This window comes from Chelonus insularis, unplaced genomic scaffold (genome assembly GCF_013357705.1).
Source record: "Chelonus insularis isolate UGA/USDA-ARS -01 unplaced genomic scaffold, ASM1335770v1 contig_330_pilon, whole genome shotgun sequence".
Lineage (NCBI taxonomy): Eukaryota > Metazoa > Arthropoda > Insecta > Hymenoptera > Braconidae > Chelonus > Chelonus insularis.
In genome coordinates, this window is record NW_023276499.1 from 225,280 (window position 1) to 248,386 (window position 23,107).

The 23,107-nt window shown below is 28.5% G+C and overlaps 1 protein-coding gene across 1 annotated transcript in view; it reads right to left on the bottom strand.

Moving 5' to 3' along the window:
• Positions 1-23,107, bottom strand: part of ss (spineless) — a 77,620-nt gene that overhangs the window by 28,864 nt on the left and 25,649 nt on the right. The window contains exon 2 of the mRNA XM_035081944.1: positions 15,835-16,025. Within this exon, the coding sequence (XP_034937835.1) occupies positions 15,835-16,025 (191 nt within the window). The remainder of the gene's footprint in view (positions 1-15,834; positions 16,026-23,107) is intronic.

A 23,107-nucleotide genomic window follows, 5' to 3' on the forward strand; every position in this document is an offset into this window, starting at 1 on the left:
TCCTGCTCACTTCCACACTTTCATTCTTCAGCCATCCTTTTTGAAGAATCATAAGTCTTCACTAAGGAAAAGAGAAAAGGTTAAATACCACAGGAGTTTGATTTAATGTCAGATCAATTCTTTATTGATATTAATGATACCCTTTTGTTGACTTAAGGCCACCAAATACCAATTTTCTTATTGACTGACTTTTCTATACCCTTTCGAATAAAGAATTATGTGTGGAATTCTTTGTAACTGAAGTATAAATAACTATACCTTTTGAATGAATATGTTCTGATGGTAATAACTAGAGGGAGGAGATAGTATTGTTGAAAAGAACATGAGTGTGTCGAGGAAGAATTTTTTAATAAGGATTACTCACGCTGTGACACCAGTGTGATTCTGATTGAGAGTGAAATTATTTTTGATTCAGAAATATTGTTTTTTCAGTGATAATGTCAATGGAATTATTATTCTTTCTTGTTTCCAATCTCTTTCAAGATCATTACAGTAGTATTCATTTTAATGGAATAAAATGGAATTAAAAGCTAATTTTTAAGTCTAAACTTTAAATATTTTGACCAGTATCTATTTCCATAATATGCAAATTCTAAATCTATAAACACTTAGATAATCAATTACATTCTTTACACATCTCCCAAAAAAGCACTTGAGTTTAAATGATCGTTTTTCATCACTAAATAAAATAATAAATAAAACATAATTGTCGAGTGATATTTAGCAACGTTTGAAATATGCAAATGTGTCGGTTTTTGTTACTCAAACGAGTTGAGGGTAACACGAAGTAAGACATGTAACACACCAAAGGAATATGATAAATTTCTCGATACACGCTCAGCTAAAAATGTTAATTACTTTTTGCACGGATGAAAAAATGAAGGGCTACAAAGTGTCGAGAAGGTAGAGACGACGAAGGTAGAGGAGAGTAAAGGAGGGTGGAATTAAAGTAGAATAAATACCTTCACCAGATCCACTGTGACAGTGCGATCACTATACATATGCATGAGCGGCGTGTCTGCATATCTCCTTTGAATCCAACAGTAGGAATTGAACCCTGCACCGAGAAGCTTATAAAAACGATAGTACTGATAAAATAGTTGAACATAATTTCAGAAAACTTATCATTTGGCCAGAATGTATTTTTTAATGGAAATTGCTGAAAAGCGACTGGAAGGTAATGAAAGGGGCCGAACCCTCTGTATAAAAAAGGGAGAGCTAAGCACATGTAAGAGTTACTGCACATATTTAAGAATGTGTACTTACATCTGTATGCTAATATGCTACTACGTCTTTTGATTAGCTACGATAAACTCAGCAATTATAAAAAAAAAGAGCCAAATACCATGTAAGCTAGGCATCTATGACCAAATTATATTTTATTTTCTCTCACATATCAGTATACTGGTATTGTTTTTTAATCATGCAATGAAGATTAAGTTGAAAATAGTCAAAGTGTAATCGATAGGAAAATTTATATATCATAGATTGTAGAAATATGATAAAAAATTTACTTAAAGAGGTAAATTTTGTGCAGAAGAAATGTCAAAATAATTACCCTCATAATTCACATGTTTATGATTATTCACCTTACAAAGAATTTGAAAAGTAATTCATTAATCGGCATTTTTTGAAAACTATTTAAGAAGTTTCTTTTTAAAACATTCAGTAATTAGTTTTCTAGCTATTGTTAACAAGTTAATGTTCATTGATAAATATTAAAAATTTTTTAATTTCTCATCCTCAAGTTGAATTCACTATCATCAATAAATAGACTGAAAAAAAATATGGGAAATAAAAATTTACTGACTGTTGTTCAGTAATCATAGTTTAGTTAATGCTATCAATGAGCTTCAATCTCAAACTAATTTATTGTATGACATTTATAGGCTATATTTTTTATATTCAATTTCCCATTTAGCACTAGTTAATCATTATCTTACTGACCACGATGGTTGTTAATATAACTGAGGACATGGTCTTCACTAAAATTAGTATTCATAGTGATTCAGGTGACTGCTCTATGTATCAAGTATCTACACTCAGAGGTTTGTTGTAAAGATTATCTTTACATTACAATTTATTATTGATTCTTAAAATATTCTTAGTTGTTGCATTTCTTTATTTATTATGCATGTAGAAATAAGAGTACAGTATTGGCTCCGTTGAATCATATTACCCACATCCTTACCACTTTGTTCCGTTTCAATGCAATAGTAAGTTAGTTGCAGGAGCTTGTTCTTCAAGATGGCTTACATCTATTTTTTTTTTATTCTAAATAGTCAGCAGTACCATGTAATATTTATTGACCTTTATTTTGATAAAGTACAATAGTTAGTAAAAAAATGATAGAAATAAAAATAAATATTAAATCTCAAGTTCACTACTTTATCTTGCTATGTATTTACTTATGATATATTTTATTTTATATATTAATAAGAGTCTCATTTGTATATGACTGAGGGGCGTGCCAACAATTTTTTGATGATATATAAAATACCTCAAAAATAATGAGCTTTTGTGTGGTGAAATATCGGAATGGGCGTATAAAATATTTAGCTGTAAATCTATCGGATGACTACCCTACTACTTACACCTGGTTGATCTCAGAGTAACATACGTATAATAACGTCAGAAATTTTAAGGGATTCCATATATATATATATATATATATCCATTCTCTTATTTCGTTCTGTTTCAAAAACATTTAAGAGATGGATAACAGCTGCAGTTGATCGCTAAAGGTACTTGAAGGAATTGATAGTCTATTAATTCCTCAACTTCATTATAAATTGGTCTATATATTACAGAGAATAGATGAAATTGGAAAAGGTTCGTTATTCAATTGATTATACCTACATTTGATGGAAAACATTTTCACGGTAATTTTGAAAAAAATTTGATGAGAAGAAATAAAAAATATTGAATATTGAATTAAATACCCAGAAAAAAACTTTACCGGAAGTGAATTAATTTTTTGTGTATATAATATAGCATTATTTTTGAATAGCTAATTATTTAATGATAACAATCACCTTTGATAATCAATTGGATTTTCACATTGAAACTTGATAGACAAGTTATTGATTAACCACGAGACTTTCTATTAGCTATTATTGATGAATATGTTTCAATATTCTTTAAACTATCAAACTTGGAACTTATCTCATATTCTGAATGTTGTTTAGATGTATCTAAGAACAACTGTTGACTTGTTGACCAACAACATTCAATAGCACCTAAGATTGTAGTGTTAGGGGTTTTTTAAAATTATTATCCACACATATCTCAAATGAAGACTTTCTTGGAAGCCATTCCAAAACGTTTGCTAAAATTGAGTATAAATTATTTACAGTATTCTAAATTTATTTTCGACAGGTCAGACTATGGTCCACCCTGATTCTTATTTATCTCCAACACCTTAGTACTATTTTCACTCGGTTAAACAACATAGGTTTCAACCTTCGATCATTGACCGGAGCTCATTTTAAGCCGAATATGAGAGATAGAATAACACTTATGTTTATATAACCGTCACTAATCGATTGTGACATAATTAAATATTAGTATATCCTTTCATCTTGACCGCAGCCGGCGCTTCGATGGAATTTAACAAAGAAACGGTCATCCTTTTAGGCTACTGAATATTTTATGCAACACATACAGATAGACTTGAAAATTTTTGCTTTTTAATGATATATACATGTGTCCTCAATGTATTTTATTCCTCAAATCTTGATGAAAGTGCGAATATAAAAATGGTCTTGTATACTTCAAGTATACACACGGGTATATTTATATGTATGTGTGAGTGACCTCGACTGTGCAGTAAGCGATGCACGTAATAATTAAACTCATTAATTTTAATTTCTATGCAAAATATGCATAGCACACATATTTTTGCATAATGTAATTATATGTATATGAGTATACTTATATGTGTATTACAGACAAAATGACTTGGTTTGTTGTTGATGATTTGTAATAAATCTATAATGATACCCGTGATAAAAAAAAAAAGTTAAAACCATACGGTAAAATATTTTATAATTTTTTCACTGATAATAAGCGATAAGCAGGTCGTTAACTTTTATTTACGTTTGTCCATTTTTGATTAATTTTATAAGATTAGGGTTTTTTTCTTTTTATTTGTTGAATAAAACTACTGCTTTTATGATAAAAAAAATAATCACTAGTGAAACTATTTCTTTCTAATAATTAAAATGTTGGAAGAAGTTTTAAATATTTTTTCTCTTCCTAAAGTAATTATTTTTATTAAAATGTAGTCTAATAAAATGATTAGATAATCATAAAAACAAAATAAAAAGTAATTTAATGATAGGAAATTTCTTAATTGTTGAAAATTTTTCTTCTTTTCTGAACTTTATGTTTAATTATTGTTTCATTGTTGCTAGTAGAATATTAGATTCAGCCTAGCTCTATTATTATTCATGCTTTGTCTAGAAATTTTTATTTGAATATTATTATGTATTTAATTTTTAATTATTGACTTTTGGTTAATAACAACCTATATGTAAAGCTATGCTGATTTTCCATAAATAAATATAAATATAAATAAATGAATAAATAAATAAATGTCGATTGCGTTGAATGTATTTAACAATATTCAATCAAATTCTAATTTCCATAAAGAGTTGATTAATAGAAAACTCATTAAAAATAAATAGACTATAATTATTATAATATGATCAGAGAAATCGGGTTCGACAGAGGGATCTTGAACATCCGGATCGCGCCCTAGAAATGAACATCAAGTCGTAATTAAAAGTTTGCGCATCAAGAATTCCTGTTAGTTTTAAGTAGCGTGATACATGTGTATAAAAGTAACCAAGTACATATTCATATATGATGTATACATGTATAAAAAGTCTTTACTTGAAATGTACATGAAAGTTTTTCATAAAATTGTGAATGATAGTAGCATCATCTTACGTAGCAACTGATGATACTACGCAGTAATCAAAATATAAACAATTACGTTGAAAATTTATTTCTCCTAACGAAGACCGTTTTTTTTTATCTTATTTAAAATCATGTGAATAAAAGTAGTTAATTAAGTCTCACGGTCTTGATGATTTTCATCGCATAATTTTAAAGACATTAAATTATTTATAAATCTATGCTGGAAAAATGAATGTTTAATTTTACAACTTCAATGCATTGATGCAACAGCTTGTTGAAAATCATTCATAAAAATAAGAATGTATTTAGCTTTATTTTCTTACCAGTTACTTCTTAATTAAACATCTATTTTCATTTAATTGAAACAAATGAAAATGATTTATAAATAATTTATTATTTTATTGTCTAATGATCGAAATAATTTGAAAGTACTTGTTAAAGTATATTGATAGATGAAAAAATTTAGTGAAGAATTTTTTTATAACTCTTGAGGAATAATAAACAAATTATAAACCTACTATCCAGTTAAAAATGAATTTTTGATTGAGTGATATAACAGAAGGGTCTTCTCCCCTCAACCACAGGTCTGTTATCCATTCATGTAGGATTGATGCTCGATTGAGTTTGTAAGGACAATGAGAAAAGTAAACATATCACGTTTGGTTACTTGTTAGTACCACAGGGGGTAGGTAATAACTCTGTGCATGAGGGAAAACTATAGTGAGTAAGAGGGTTACAAATTCACTGATGAACTTGCTGGAACAAGGGGAAAAGAGGAGAGAAAGAAAATGAGATGAGGGGCATGAGGAATGACCGGTATCAGTTACACGAACTGGCACCACGTTTTCTCTGCCCCTTACTATACACTTTACCTGCCATCCTGCACTCTTTATAGCACAAACAAAACTATAACTTTTGTAGTTTCTAGATCATTATTTTGGTGAATATCACTCTAAATAATTATGCTTAAAAATATGATGGAGTTGTTGGAAAATATTACTTTGTTTTCCTACTGCTCATTTTATTAATGAATCATTTTTTCCAGCATATTACCAAGAACTTTATGAACCAACTTCCTGGAAAGAAAATGAATTAGTAGAAGTGGAAGTAAGTAACATTTAATTTTGATTTTTAATCATAGATTACTTATTAATCCAAGTTGGAAATAAATCAATTGATGAAATTGGTTTAAATAATTACTGCAATTTTAGCAATTTCTCCTGTGGGTGAACAAGCTTAATAAGATTTGTTTAATTTCATCATCAAAGTTAATGTATCTAAAAAAAGACTAAAAGGCATAGAGTATTTCATCAAAACCGATCAAGTAATTTTTTTATGATGTTTTCAGCTAGAACAACAATCTAGGGATTAATTAGTAGGCTCGTATATACTCAAACACCCCAAAGAAAAAAAAGCATATGGTACAATCGCATCATCATGTCAGTCACACCACCTGGCTCTACCTTCACTACTTTAGTGCCCTTTGCCTATACATCAACTTCATGAAACACAGGCACTGTACACAAACGAACCCACAGGGTTCCCCAAACTTTTATTTCACTTTTTTTTATCCACTTATTCATTTAGGGTTTTGATTGTTTTTCAAAATTTACTGAATAATAATAAACCTGTCGGTTAAATTTTTTAGCTAATTTTTATCTTTAGATCTGCTAGAAATATAAGAAAGTTGAAAGAAGATATTTCATTTATGATTCCTACTGAATAACTAAGGAAGTGTTTTAATGCCATAGCACTAGCTACCATTGAAGCATTGACCATCATTGAAACATACTGGTTATAAATCTGTTGAACAATAATTTTATAGGGTGAGTGTACTAGTAGTTGACCATTCTCAACTTTAACCTTTAATAACATGTCTTTTTTGAACTTTCTATTACTAGTAATTGATTTATAGTCTTGAATAGATTTTATAAATCAATTATTTCTTTATAAAAAGAAGATTAGTTATTAATTAATATAACAGAATTAATTTTTTTTCATAATATTTAATATTTTTATCAACTGTTATCTTCTTGGTGCTCAAGTAATTTGAAATTATAAATTATTCTTAATTCAAGAAAATCATTTTGTCAATGTATATATTAATAAAAACTAGATTATCTTCGATTACTACACACAAGTAATTATTAATTAAGCATCTCAAAATCACAGAAAGAAAAAAGAGTTTCACATAATCGTTTATTAAATACCGTTATTACAAATCCAGAATCTTCAGTCCATTTGCTTTATTCTTCTACATAATACCAAACGTCATGACTTCTCTGATGACTAATAATATCATCAATCAAACAGTCACTTTCACGGTGCGTATAAAGCTGTGATGCTGTCATGATACGCATGCTTTGAATTAGTTCTACTGGCAAAGGTCATGGACATTCTTTTTAACCACCAGGGTATATAATCACCCTCTCACCTTTCTCCAATTCTCCTATTATCTTGTTGATTTTTTCATAAGGCCAAAAAACTCTTGGAATTCCCGTTACAATGGTGGAATGTATTTTTCATAAAAATGATCACAAAATTTTTTAAATCTCTTAAATGCAGACTAAACTTGAAGGAAGTCTTGAATGTAAAGTCGATAGATTAAATGTGTTGTGACTGCATGCAAAGGTGTTCAGTGGGTCAGGAGTAGCAAGAAAGCTCCAAGTGTTCAGCTGATTGTAGCGTGGCGTGTCGACGTGACGCGTGCAGTCTCAAGAGCGTAAGCCGTTATATAGTAAAACTAAACCTGAGGTTCTTGGGTGAGCACACGAGCACCTTTGACACTGTACAGGATGGCATGCAAGTGAGCACGTAAACTAGCATACTACTCTCTCCTAGTCCGTCACTTTAAGACAGAGTATGAATTTTATACCAACTTGGAGACGAAATCACAATCCCAAGGTGATCGTGACTAGCCCCGTCGCCGAGTTTTTAATTTTATTAAGCTAACGAGCCAGACTTGGACTCTTGAGCTGATGGGGCGTTATCAGCATTCGCACGAATACCAGAGTGGTAAGAGGGAGGTTGCACCGTAATTATATATGCGAGATTGGCATTGGATGATATTAACTAACTCTATAAGAGGCTAATGTGCTAGACTCCTGGTACACTTGAGTAATTAGATGAAGGGTTTTATTTCTTTTTAGTTGTTATGAAGATAATATCATTGTATTTGCATGCATAAGTTGATTATCGCCCAAGACCCAGAAGTCAGAAAGAATATATTCAATATTGTTTTCAGAAAAAATTTTTCCTAATGAAAATACTGGAAAGTAATGAAAAAGGTTTGTAGTTAACTTGAATGAAAATAATAAAAGAAACTCAAGCGTAAGAAGTTGATATTCTAGAATGATAGCTTCAAAAATATTACCTAAAATTTTCTTCAATTAGTTCATCATTGATTGATCCAAGCTAAAAAATGTTTGAATAAATCAAGCAATTTCAAGAAATTTTTACTCAGCCTCAGAATCAAACTTATCTGAGTAAAAGTGATAGTTTAATAGATAAATTATTGCGGTTATCAAAAGAAATGCAATATGATGGATTTTAATTTACTTTTGTTAAAAAGATAAAGTCATCAGAATAAGAAGATTTAGAAAAATTATTTGATTGAATTATCTGAGCCTGAGTTTGATAGAAGCAGGTGCAAACAAATCAATTTCTTAATTTCTTCCAGCTGATCCTGGTTTCATATCAGTTTTATAAGACGATTAATCGACCATTTAACATTCCTTTTTTGTGTCGCAGCCGTCACTAACGTATGAGCTTTGTTATTTATCATTTTAGATGCATCGATCTTCCAGTCATTTCAGAACACTGTTCATTACATCTGCGGACCTCCTAACTCGAGACTCTATCTCCAACATGTCGATCAGATAGCTAAAATATTCTTCAAACCACCGCCACACCTTTGAATCTAATTGAGATATAAAGCTACAATTATTTATTCGAGAACAGTCTCATATAATTAATGACAAAATATCTACTAATGTTCAGAATGATTTACGAAATTTGTCAATCTTTTATCTGAAAAATATTACTATAATAAGTTCAACTAAAATCAAAATATAATTAAAAAGTAAATAATTTGATATAAAACACAAATGATTACTAAGAAAACAGAAAAAATTATTTCTACTCAACTATTTATCATGAATTGATTCCATTTTATTTTAACCAAACATTTCTTAGGATAAATACATTGAAAATTAAATGATTAAATGTAAATATCTTTTTCATTTATTAAACTATCAGTAAAATTTTACTGGAATTAAAAAATACACTAAATTTATTGACAATTAATTCATTACACAACTTATTGTTGAAAAAATTCCTACAACATTAAACCATATTTATTTAATTAGCTTAAAAAAAAGTGTATGTATCTTCATTCGACATGGACTGATATTCTTCTAGCTTTTAGAGTTGCATAACTTGTTCTGACATGTTTTAAATCTAACTTGAGTATTATTTAACATTCATAAGATATTGATGATTATGAGATACTACAAGTAGTCAATTATTCCCACAGCTTCAGTAATCATTAATTTTTTTTTTTTCAATAAAGTGGCCATCGGTGTCATTTTCTTCACAACATCTAACAGACGTATGATAAGAAATTTTCTCAGGCTAACTCACGTGTGAAGTTAAATGAATAAATTTATTTATTATTCATACAAATAATAAACTAAATTCAACAAGTATGAGATAATAAATATGATACTTATTAAACTTCATTTTAAAAAATAATTAATTTATAATTAATAAAAGTGTAAATTAATGAAATGGGGTTGAAAAATGTGTGGTAAGAATTTTTGTAGTGATACAAGTAACAGATTAATCATAAAGTAAATTTTATTGTAAATTATTTATAGAGTATACAGTATCTACCCTTTTCATCGTAATCTCACTCACTACTTTACCTGGTATATAGAAATATTGATCGGAGAAAAGATCAGGGTAAGGTTCGTGAACTTGAAAAGTGAGTGTTAAGGTAAAATTTATTCCTTATTCAAATCAAAGAAAGAATGAAGGACAAAATGATCTACATAGAGGCTCAGAAATTGTGCTTAATTCAATTAATTAACCATTTTAATCTTTAATCATTTACAAATAATTTTTTGAAATTTTATTATTTAATTATTGCTGATTAAATTGTCAATAAATAAAATAAAGCAGAAATTATTCTGGTGTGGAATAATAAAACAGATATTTCGATTTTATATTTACATTAAAATAACTGATAATGCATGTAAATTTCCACGAAATTATTATCTATTAATCGATAATATTATACTTTTCAGTGGGTCATTATGAAGTAGGCCAAAAGTTTGAAATTGTTTTCATAATAATGATAACATTAATATTTGCAACTATTCATAAAATCAAAATTTCTAAAAATACACCTCTATTTTTCACTCGCCCTCATATTTCTCATGTTGTAAATTAATCCGATAATAACGAAAAAAAAATCTAGAAAAATCGTTCAATCAAAATCAAACTTTAATGTACAAATATGAAATTTCATGATTCAATTAAGAACTGGAATTTTAAGTAGATAGTATGTTAGTAAGATAATTTCTTGTAGCCATTCAAAAAATGTTAATGCTGGAGCAACAAAATTTCTACTGACGTGATAAAGGAACGTTAGTCAATTTAATTTATTTCTTGTATCATATAACTATGCTGTGTAAAAATTAAACTGAACGTAATAAATAGATGTAAATGAGAATAGCGTTTGGATATTAATTAACTTACTAATATTCCAATAGACTGAACAATACTAGAGTTATAAAGACACAGTCGTCGTATTACTGTGTGCTTTGACTAGTGTCTTTAATATTAAATACAAATCTTACTGAGTATACTGCTAGTTACATCCTGTATTAATCGAAGCGCATCCATTAAGCTTTACTTAAGATATGTAAGAGTAACATGTTCTCATGATGGTAATTCATTATTATTTCAATAAATATAACGTAGTAAATTATAGTCAGTTTGAATTGCTACATTTAACTGTTTTTAAGAAACAGGTAATTAGTGCACAAAGTTGTTTATGCATCTCAAACTGATTTATCAAGAATGTCAGAGTGAATCTCTTAGTTTAGGTGATAAGCAATTTAAAGAAAAAAATTTAGTAATGATGTATATGTTTTCTTAATGCTAATTAAGGAGTTACATTAACTGCACATAAATAATGAGTGATGGTAAGTGCAGAGTTAAATATGTCCAATGTGTTATTTCACTTGGTTGAATTCTAACGCCTATTTGGCAGTGTTGAAAGAGTCTACTCAATGTGAAAATAAGTGTTAATGTAATAGACTAAGATCAGTGATAATGTTTCATTTGAACATGCATAAAATATTATTCATTTCAAGCTTAAAAATATTTATTTTCTAATAAATCAACTTTATTTTCTAGATAAGTTAAAATGTTAGTTAAAAGTTAAGTTCATGATCAAATAATGATCTTACTAATGTTGTTACATAAAAAAAATCAATGTTTAGTGATAATTTTCATTTGAATAAAATGATCTTGTCTTTACATACATATATATCCTCAAAGTGCTTTAATTTATCAAAAATTATTGATATGGATATTCAAAAAGTTATAATATACATGAAAGAAAATAAGCTGGGAATTAAAAGTGTAATGACCAGTAAGAGATACGTTTATTCGGCTAATTTTCGCATGTGTACACGGTGGCGGGTCAGCACGTCGCAGCCAGGTGCCTGTGATACAAAATGGGTAAAATGCAAATGAGAGTAATAACGAGGAGGTGAACATATCTCCAGGTCGTATCTCCATGTGCTCTTGAGTATACGTTTACTTTCCTTCACGTCATCCCAAAGACTTTTATGATATATTCAAACTTGCTATGTAGTGAGCAGTCAAACACTCATTTATCCTATCGCAATTGCAAAAGATAATATATTGATTATCTAGCAGCAGTGATATACATAATTTTAGTATAGACATGTGCTGGTAATTTAATTTCACAGTTGAAGCAACCTGGTTTATAATGGCTTATCATAAATGAAATAACCGTGCTTTTAATGTAGATAGATACCAGTAAAGATGCTTTGTAGATTTTTATGCCTTCATTGATTCAAGATTTGTGATGTGACTGAGAGTTATAATTATGTTACAATGGAAAGCATTTATTACTGAATAATATAACAACATGGGCAATTAAATACTTTTTTCATGGACACAGTCATTATTTATTCACAAATAATATAATTCCAATTTTCCTTTAAGCATCAAGACTAAGCATAAAACTATGAGAAAAAACCAATCAATTTTAATTGTTGATAGTTCTATTGTATCACTTGCATTCATTTCTAATGAAAGCTCTTATGATATTGAATTGAATTGAATAAAAAAGCATCTTCATTTCTGAAAAACTTTATAACAGAAGTTATAATTAATTAATTTTAAGTTTACCAGCTTCTGATGCTGATCATAATTTCAGCCTAAGAGCAGCATTTTATTGTTCCTTTATCTAATAATAAAACGATAATTAACCTCTATTTTGCAGACTTTCATGACTCAATTGATAATTATAAAGCATAACGGGTTAGTAATATGCACTTTGACTGCAAATAATATTGATGCTACTCTCTTATTTGAAACCAAGTATCCTATCTTAATTCCTTATTATTACAACCACTTTTACTTTAATCAACTGAATGATCTTTTCATGTTACACCAGTAGTATCAACGATGATGTAATAAAAACAACAAGAATTACTTTATTTATGGTATAAAATTTTAAACCCACACTATAAATAAACTAAACAGATAATATTTTTGTTATTAAGGGTCTGTATCTATTCATAAGTAGTAATTTAGAAGAATATAACTTTCCATGTGCAAATATCAATTGACTAGTAATTTACTTTTCACATTGCCTTTTTTATAGTTTAACGCTGTTATTACATATTTTATCTTAAAATCCACCTTTTATTATTTGTTTAATTAAAATTTATGTACTCTTTAGTAAGTAATACATTTCCTTATCAAGGTTAATAATAAATGATATTTGAAGAGATAAGTGGTCAGATGAAAGTATTTTATTAATATAAAAGTCTTAATTTGTTATTATTTTTCTTTCTTAGATGTATTTTATTTTTAAATGTATTCAACCGTGAGCAAAGTTATTGTTTAATTGTCAAGTTGATTAATTAACTGTTAAAGTTAAATTGGAACGTTGTAGGGTGACGAATCAAGTAGAGAAAAGTACATTAAGTTTGATGCAGCATGAGAGAACGCAAATGAAGAAAGATTATTAATCTCAAGTTGTTTGTTAATGGTAGACTCTATTAACATTAAGTCTAATGCTAAATCTATGTATGGCATTTGAGATATGTTTTTACTTTGTCATTTAAGCTATCTGACTTTTTTTTAATTGTACAAGAAGATAACAACAAATCCTTCTGACCTTCTTAAGCTTTCAATGAGTATGATTATATAATTTTTTTTTTCAATGTAATTCTTCAAAATTCTAAATATTATGTAGAGCAACGTTTTGAGTGATGCTCAGATGGCATTGAAGTCGGAGTAGAGTCGGAGATGATGAATTTTGATATAATTATCAACAAATATTGCAAAATTTGAATAAAACCTTAACAAACCTAATGAGTCTCTTAAAAGTATAAATAAAAATAGTGTTTGGTCGTGAGAATAATCTAGACTGAGAGCGAAGTGGCGAATAATAAAAACAAGAGTCGTGGTTAATTGCGAGGATTCTCTCACATGGTGGGTCAATGGTTGAAAGAAAGAAGACTCTGGAGATCGGAGTGTAGGATGAGTCTTGCTGTAGTCACTGAAAGATCTACTATCTTTAAGAGCTCGAGAAAGAACGAGAAGTAGTCGAAATAAATAAATAAAATGAACTCAAGTGAAAGATAGAAGGGAGTAAAAGGAAAAGTCTAAAGGAAAGAAGAAATAATAGGATAAAAAGGTCGTCGATTCTTATAAACGAAGGTGAAAAACTGCCGCACATACCAAGAATCTAATTAATTTACATATTATCAAAAGGATAAAGAATTGCGATAGTGTAGGGGATAATAATGAGATTTATTTTAAACAGTAGCTGTTCTATAAATAAATTCCTACCGGTATTTATTATTTACATACACAAGATGCACAATCTACTTTTGATCAATTAACAAAAATTTCAATTAATTGTTTTTCTTGCTTTCAATTTAACTATTCATACTATTTAGCAATAAATCAATTTATTATTTGAATTTTTTACGAAACAAAGTACCACTAAATATTTTTAAATCATTTCAAATTTATTTGTAAATTAAAAAACGATTTAATTAATTGAAAATTTTTTATAAAAATAATTTATTATTTTTTGCTAAATATAATATTAAATAAGAATAATTAATTGTTTATTTTTTAGCATAATATTGATAATGATAGTAAATAAAAATTTCATGATGAATAATTAAAGTGTTAATAAACAAAATTCTTGAATCATTATCATTGAAAAAAACAACAATGGTTGTTCGAGTGTCTCTCTTGTTAAAGGGGGTAAAAACATTAGTCGAAGCGGTGAGAGATCTCGCAACCTTATGACCTGGCATCCAGGTGATTTTGTGTGGCGATAATGGTGTATTCTTGCCCAAGAAGTCGAAGAACGCCGAGTTCTGGTTACGTGTTTTCAACTAATGTAGCATTCGAAAATCGTGGAGTTAACAAGTTTACACAAATGCTTACATCTAATAGGTCTAATAGGTATTACATAAATTTAAATACATCTTTACATGAAAAATGCATGTATTAAAGTGATAGTTTAACGATAATTGAACAATTGAAAGTGATACAATAAATAAATCTTATTGAAATGAACAATGCTACCGTTTGCCCACAGACCCTACAAAAGAAAATAAAAGTGAACCCTTCGGTTCAGATGATATACTGCAAGATTCACGATACCGCCAAAAGGGACAAACTCCCACTACTTTTGAAACTTCAGTCGATGAGTCTTCGGGTGTTGTGCAAAAAAAAAGAAAATGGTTTATTTTATTGTGCTTCGTTTTTGATTGTTTCTCGTTTAATAATGAGAATATCGCGTGCAAGAAGAAAGATCCTAAGTTGAAGGAAATAAAATTGAGTGAATATTAGATTCCTAACTTGAAAAAATTTCATTCGGAATCGAATATTTTCGATTTTTTTTCCTCCTCTCTTTTATTTCACTGTGATAACTGAAGGCTGAAGAAAATATTGGAAAGTCTTCATTTATATTTGAGATAAAATGCCATTGAAAAACAAAAATTCGAGGCTTGCTAGGGAATTTTTTTATTCTACTGTGGACTGCAGAGATTAGCATCTCTTAATTAAGTGCAATGAAAATAATAACATGGACTTGAAACCTATGGAAAAGACTTTTTAATTGAATATATTTTATAGAGGTTGATTGAAAAAATTTTAAAATAATAAAATTAAGTTAAATTGATTTATAATAAATTTATTAAAAGATTTGAGACCATAAATTAAATTATTTTTTAAAGAATAAAATTATTCAGTTCTCTGCTCTTGAAGATGAATGGTTTTATGGTTATTTTTCTTTGAAAAATTATTTAAATACCAATTACAACTTCTACGCACAAAAGAACATCAAATGATCACATTTTTTAAAAATTTAAAATTAATATACTGGGTTAAAAGTACTTATTAAGTAGACTTATACATTTTTTTAAAATAATCATCTCGATATGTATCAGTGTGATTAAGTTTGATTAATTTCCTCGTTTTTATTTCAGCATATAATACCATACCACATATTCCGCGTAACAAAGTATGTTTATGATTACTGTGATGTATGGTACACGTATGTACAGTGTATAATATTGAATGAAATTTATTCAGATAAAAATGGAATCTATTACTCACCTTGGAAGTAGCTTTTGGTACGAAGATAACTAACACTAAGTCTGAGAATACTGAGTCGATCTAATTTGCTTAGGATATTTTGTTCGAAAGGTAGTAGTGATGCTAATGTATCTAATTCGGCATTTAACCTTTCTCGATGTCGTTTGCTGGGATTCGATTTGGTAACTCCATCCTTTTGAGGTGGTTTTAAACTGAAACAAGAATAGTTGGCTATTAATCTTTAATTGAAAGTTTTCAAAAACATTTTATAGTCATTTACTTGTTAAAATTATTTTTAATTACATTCAAAAGTCTTTAAATTAATTTAACATAATTCAAAAAAATTTTCGTACATAAAACAATAAAAAAAAATTGATTGAAATTAATCTAAAAATTTAGAAATAAATGAATTTTATTCCTAAATTTTTTCGAATACTGTAAAACTTTAACAGTTATTTTTATGAATAATAAATGTATACTACATTAACGATTATTGCAGGCAAAAGAAAAAAATTTTCAATATAAGTATAAAATCCACAAAATAAAAAACAAAATTAAAATTTAACAGATTGGTTAAAAAAGAGTTCTCAAACAAATATTCATTAACAAAATCGAAATCCAGCGTACAGATTTCTGATTGTTTATCTAATTGAAGCGTTACCCGCTTAGTTTATGAGAGTCAGATGAGACAAGAGCTGAGAATGACTGTTACTGAGTCAAAGACACCGCCAAAGTTATCATCATTCGCTAGGCTGTATTTACGAATAATTATTATTCTTATGTTGGCGCATTTAACGGCTTACCGAGCAGACCAGGCTACCGTAGTCTAGAGTTCCGACAGGTCCTGAAAAAAAGTCTGCTGCACGAGGACCAGTTCTTATCGCAGGTTATTAAGGAAATAGTGTTAATGAGTTGTTATTCGACAGCAAACCGCTAGTTTATTTATTCTCTTACACTTCTTCAGATTCATTCATCAAACTTTTTGTGTATTATTTTGACGAAATAAAATATAAAATATATTTAAAATTATAAATTGAAACAACTTTTAACTAATTGAATCATTCATTATAATATTTAAGTAATACAACTTAGGTAATAATAATAGTATGTTTAATTCAGATTTTTTATTTTTGTTCGACTCTAAAGAATAATTAGCTTTGTTTTGTGAACATAAATGAGATAGAGAAGAGGTCGCCATGTAGATAAAACAAAAGGCTATGTTGGTGTTCTGACTCTAATAATGTCCGAGAGCTAAGACCTCTGCTCTCGGACTCTGATTCTCTTCTTTCTCTTTGCCTTCTATATCTTTCTTTCTTTTGGTCGCAGGTAATGGATTTTATGTCATCCAATAATTAATAGAGTTCTTTGGTCACGTAGGTGCCATATATGGCGAAATATCATTCATCACGCTTTCTAACATCTAGTGATTTTAATTAACATTCACTGTTTTCATTCTAACTTTTGTATTTTATTCGATCTATTTAATAACCTCTATGGCTCTATTGTAAGAAACTTTGTTCCTCAAGTTGGAAAAAGTTGTTTAAACAGGAAGTGATGTCATAACATGCAAGGAAAATTCTTTTTTTTTTTATTTCTTTAAAAGTCCAATTATATTGGATTTAAACACACAAATGAATTGTTTTTATTCATTCAATAAAAATGATAAGCAATAAATAATAAATTCCAAACCTTGGGAAATAAATAAAATTATTGATGAAGTAATCAGCAATTAGCATTTAATTGGAGAGCATAAAAGGTGCATTGAAAGAAAGCAAAGAGAAAAAACAATGTAAATGAAAACAAAGAAATTTAAATTTCAATTAAATCAATGACAGTGAAAACCGGAATTGACTTCAATTCTAAAGTTACATTGACGTAAAGTTGATGTTAAAATTGAATAATAAAAATTTTGTAGGAGTTAATGACAATAATAAATTACCTATATCTACTGATGGATTTTAAGGATGGAAAAAAAATAAAACCTGTCGAAAGAATGCTAATTATAACAAGAAAAAATAATGTTCATTGTTTTCATTAGATATATTATGAGTAATGATGAAATTTATTTTCTCATGATCTACGTTAATTCTATATAATTTAAGTTATTTTGTTAGGGTTGAAAATTTACTAATACACTGTAGAAGGTGATACGGTTTTAGTTGACCAGGTGACTACCGCCCTCCCGCCAAGACCTCCCCTCACTCGAGGGGTTCCTACTGCAGCACACGTAACGCATCGCTACAGTTGCAATAGACCAGTTGTGGTTGATACTAATCTGCTCCACCAAGCGTAAAACACAGACATTCTCAAAGATCATTTCAGTCTGACCCGAGAAAGTCATGTCTGAAGAAATCAATATATATAATCCGCTTGTTGTTGTTGTTTGTATATAGAAAAATATTCTTCAAAATTTTTTTAAATACCTTTCCAACCTCCAGAATTAACTATGTAAATTAAAAAAATCATTCCATTTCATTCAACATATATTTTAATTTTTTATTCACAGCCACAAACTCACATCGCAATAGCATAAACTAATCATTCATTGACAATGAAGTAAGCAGTTCATGAGCTTCAATGTTTTTTATCTGACTAAGGAAAAAAGCAATTTTATTTTTTTTTTCAATCATATTATTTAAAAGAAAAATTTGTTTTTAATGGATTTATTATATTTAATTAATTATATTTTAATAATATTTTAAAAAATAAATTTTATCAGTTAAATTAATTAAATTCAATGTTTTTTGTATTCTAACCAATAGTTGGAGTTTAAAAATATAACTCGATTCCGAACCAGATATTGATTACTATTTTCTAAGCCCAGGGTTTCAGAAATACTTCAATAGAAGATTCTCGAAAATTCTTGACCTTTATTTCATCGACTATTGTAACCTATTTTCCTCTGAAAACAACATGTTTATTATCAAACTAATTTTTTACCTCAAACTTCAATAAATTGCTCACTTAACCATTCAACTTTTAAAATACAATAAAATATTTCGCAAACTTTTACAAATTATACTCCAATACTTTCATTTATTATTATAATGATTAGAAAAAATGATTGGTAATCACCATTTTTACTACCAAAATTACAATAAATAATATTTGACCTTAAACTTTCAAAAATAACAAATGAACTTTCATTCTCTTATTGTCTACGTAACGATACACGAAAGTATGAACTACAATAACGACTGCACTGTATAGCAGTACAATTATTATTTATTATTGCTATTTCCTCGATCTATTTAATAGTCTTTATTATACTATTATTTCTATTGTTGTATTACCATCTGATCTCTATTATTTTCCATATATTGTAATCACTAAAATCTAATTTATTGTAAAAACATGTTCTGGATCATTTGAGATTCAGTTAACTGACACGTTACTAATCATCAGATCCTTACAACCCAACGAAAAAAACATATTGTTTCAAAGCTTTTTTTTACATAATTATTTCCAGTACAAACACATTAATTAACTAACAATTTAACAAAAAAATGTGTTGATTAAAAAGGATCGAAAGTAGAGAGGTATGGAAATGAAATGTATTTTATCATTTTAAAATTTTTTATTTCATTAAAAGATTATCAACTGTCCACCATTTTGTAAGATATACTCGCAGATTGTAGCCTTTGATATCAGAATACTCGGTTTCATCCCTATAAGAGCATTAAAGGGATTGGGTGAGAAATAAACGAGAGATGGATGCGCAAGCGCCAGAAAAGGTGGCTCTGCTATAGATTTTCAAGAGTTCAGGGGTAATCTACACTGCTATAGGGTTGTCCGAATTACGGACATCTTTGTATAATCATTGTGCTATTATATAGGGGCAGTAATAAGCCATACATTACTTTATTTACGTATCTACCTTGGACATATTACTAGGGGAACTCGATAAAAAATGTTTTATTTTTATCATCATTAATAATTGTTTAATCTGATTAGTATTGAAATAAATGTAAACATTGGTATGAGTATGCTTATTCACTGAGTACTTGAATGATCATTTGACTTCTATAACATAATTTAGATGTGAATGTCAAGAAAAATGATTATTATTTTGAAAGTAGTGTAAATATGCAGGTCATTAAACTATGCTGCTATGATTTATTTATAATTTATTGGACACCCTAGCTATTTAAGGACTACCTTTTGTTAGGGACATTTCTAGCCACCGAATTAGTAGCACTTATTGATCATTATCTTACGAATTATGCAACAGTCGCTGTTCTCATAAGCATAAAAGATGCCAGTGGGGTTTTGTTATCGATGTTGATTCTCTGCTGTGATAATATTTATCCATATGACTAAAAAATTATACCTTATTTTAACTAAAAGCTTAGACCATTGGGGAATTATATGGCTGCTTTCGGTAATTAACTTACTTTCCAAATGTAATCAATTCATAGATTCAAGTGATTTTCTATTATATAAAAGCTATCTTTTTTTATTTTGTGAGGGTTGGAAGGAGGGGGGTAGATAGATTTTAAATGAATTCCTTTCAAGGGGTGGTAATGGTAAAAAATATCTTTTAACATTTGTTTACAATGAATTAATTATTATAATTATTAAGAATATTAATTGATTAAAATTTACTTTTCAAATATTAATTTAAAAAAAAGTAATTAGTAAGAATGAATGTCTACTAACTGAAATATTGTTTGAAATGTTTATGTGTAATGAATGATTTATTTTATTGACTTAACCATAAGATAAGTACTTAAAATTAATCTTAGTATTTAAATAAATTTCTTGAAAAACGAATTAATCAAGTCTATGAATGCAGAATAAAAATGATAGCATTTCTTCCCCAAGTAAAGTGTATGGAATTTTTCTATCTTGAATATTAAAAATTTTCAAAGTAATTATTCAGCTGCATAAATACACTGTCATTTCTTTTTTTACTTTTTAAATTTGCAGTTAGACTTAACACGCGATGGCGCTTATTTTTCTACTTTAGCTATGGCTGACATATCCAGCATCATTATATAATTATAAAGAAGAAACGGTTCTTCCGACATGGTACGTAGCCGCAATTCAAGATTCACGTTAATAGCCTGAAAATCTGAATACCAATGTCTATTATTGTACTAGACAATTATACATAAGTTACCAAGGTATCAACTTTTTCTCTAACACCGGTGATTCATAGGATAATTACTTTCATTTTAATTTAATAACACACAAATACATTTCCCACTCATTGAAACAACCCCCCAATTTTTTGTTTTTTTTTTAATTCAAAACAACTTGGGTAATTTAATAATTCATTTGATTCTCCGAGTTGGATTAGAAAGTAAGGAGAATGTTTTGGCTAGTAATAATCGTGATAATAATAATACAGATTAGTATTAGAAAATTTGACATATTTTGTCGTAAAGTTTATGCGTCAACGCGTCAACGAAACCACAAACTACTAATTTCTGTCAGCAACAACCCTATTCCAACATCTGGTCAATTGTTTCGTGACAGGATGTCGAAATGTTATTCGTTTTTTCATATTCGGGACATATGAGGAAAAATGTAAACCAAAAGACCAGTTGGCCTTCCGGACCACTTTCTCTGCGTTAAAATTATTTACAGCCTGGTGCCAATAACGATATGTGTCAGCGACAAAAATTTCGATGACCATTATCTTCGTAATTGGTCAACCGCGTAACCTAAATTCAAGGTCTCCAAGTGTCACAAATACAGTTTTCAGGAAAATACTTTTTCTTACAGATGTTTGCATATATACCAACAGTTAATATTTACATTCGTGCATGCGAATTTGTGTCATGATGCTTTTTGTTTGAGAACTAAATATGAAGCCTGTTGGTGAATTCACCGGAGACTGGTAACATATTGGAATTGGGCTATAACTGTACTAGTAATCATTTATTCTATTATCAGGGTTGAAAGTCCAATGATAGTTGCTAAACTTTAATTTAATTCAATCTTTGTCTATTAAGAGTTTACTCCAACATTTTAAATTTATGTTCATCGCTTCATGTTGCCATCTTTTAAGAAAAACCAACTGAAGAACGATGACTTAAATGGTTAAAAATTACTCGTAATCTAGCAACATTTTTTTAAAGATCATTAATTGAAGAAAAAATATGAAAACGTGTAATTAAGTCTCTTGGAACAATCATGAGATTTTTTTTTATATTTTATATTATCTTTCATGATTATTATCAAGGTTTCAATGAACTTACTATTAATATTTAGGTTTCAAGACTTTGAATTAGACTCCAATTGATTGATTAAAAAAATAAAAGATTTAAAAAAAAATAGTTTCTACTTATTACTGATTAATGTTTATTACTTTGTTCATTTCTAGAAAAGATAAAAAGTTTTACTTCAATGACTTTCCAAACAAACTTCTTTAACTCTCGTCTATAAGCTGTTGTCTATTTTTAACTTTCAGTAAAGTTTACTTTTTAGACAGTTTAAAAAAATATTTTAATCAATTTTTAATAACGAAAACCAATCAGCAATAACAGTAATTCCACATTCATGACATCAATATAATATTTAAGAATTATAACTCTATAAAAAAGTCATTTATTTGATTCTATTACTCGTTTAAAGCATGCAAACAAAAATCTCAAATGTATATGATGCACATAATATTTTAAGTTGATCATCAATGAACATCTTTTCGACTAAATTTTGGTTCAAAATGTCTAAGACTTATGAAGCTACATCTGAAATTTGAAAAAAAAAATCAGTCGTTAAGATGTTGTGTTCCACGTTGGATTAAGACTAGTTTATGGTTGTAAAGATATCAGAAGTAAGTCTTGGAAGATCAGAAACACCCTGAGTATTCACTAACGACTTTTTAAGTGAGTTTCCAAGTGTACCCCTAACATTCGGAAGATGAGTTTCATAACTTAACTTTAATTTGAGTGCGGCGTTATACTACCATACAGAATACTTGTTCGAGATAAAAATCGTACTTCCATCTTCGAATGTTTTGGAGAAAAGGGCGGTGTTTATTTCACATTATGCGTATAACTGAATTAATAATTCAACGATTAAAGTTTCATTTTTTTTACCTGTTTTTTTCAGCAATTTATGTTATGATGGTTTTTATCATTCTCATACATGAGAGCTTTATCTTTAATTTTTTTTTAAATTTATGTAATATATTTTAATATCATAATTAATATGTTATTTATTTAAGTCGAATATTGATCTTGGAGTTGTGGTGACTTTGGTATACAATGATCCAAGTTGAGTCTTTTGGCCTGATCCATCAGTACACTAAGGTTGTCTAGGTTACCCTAGTGATGGACCACTC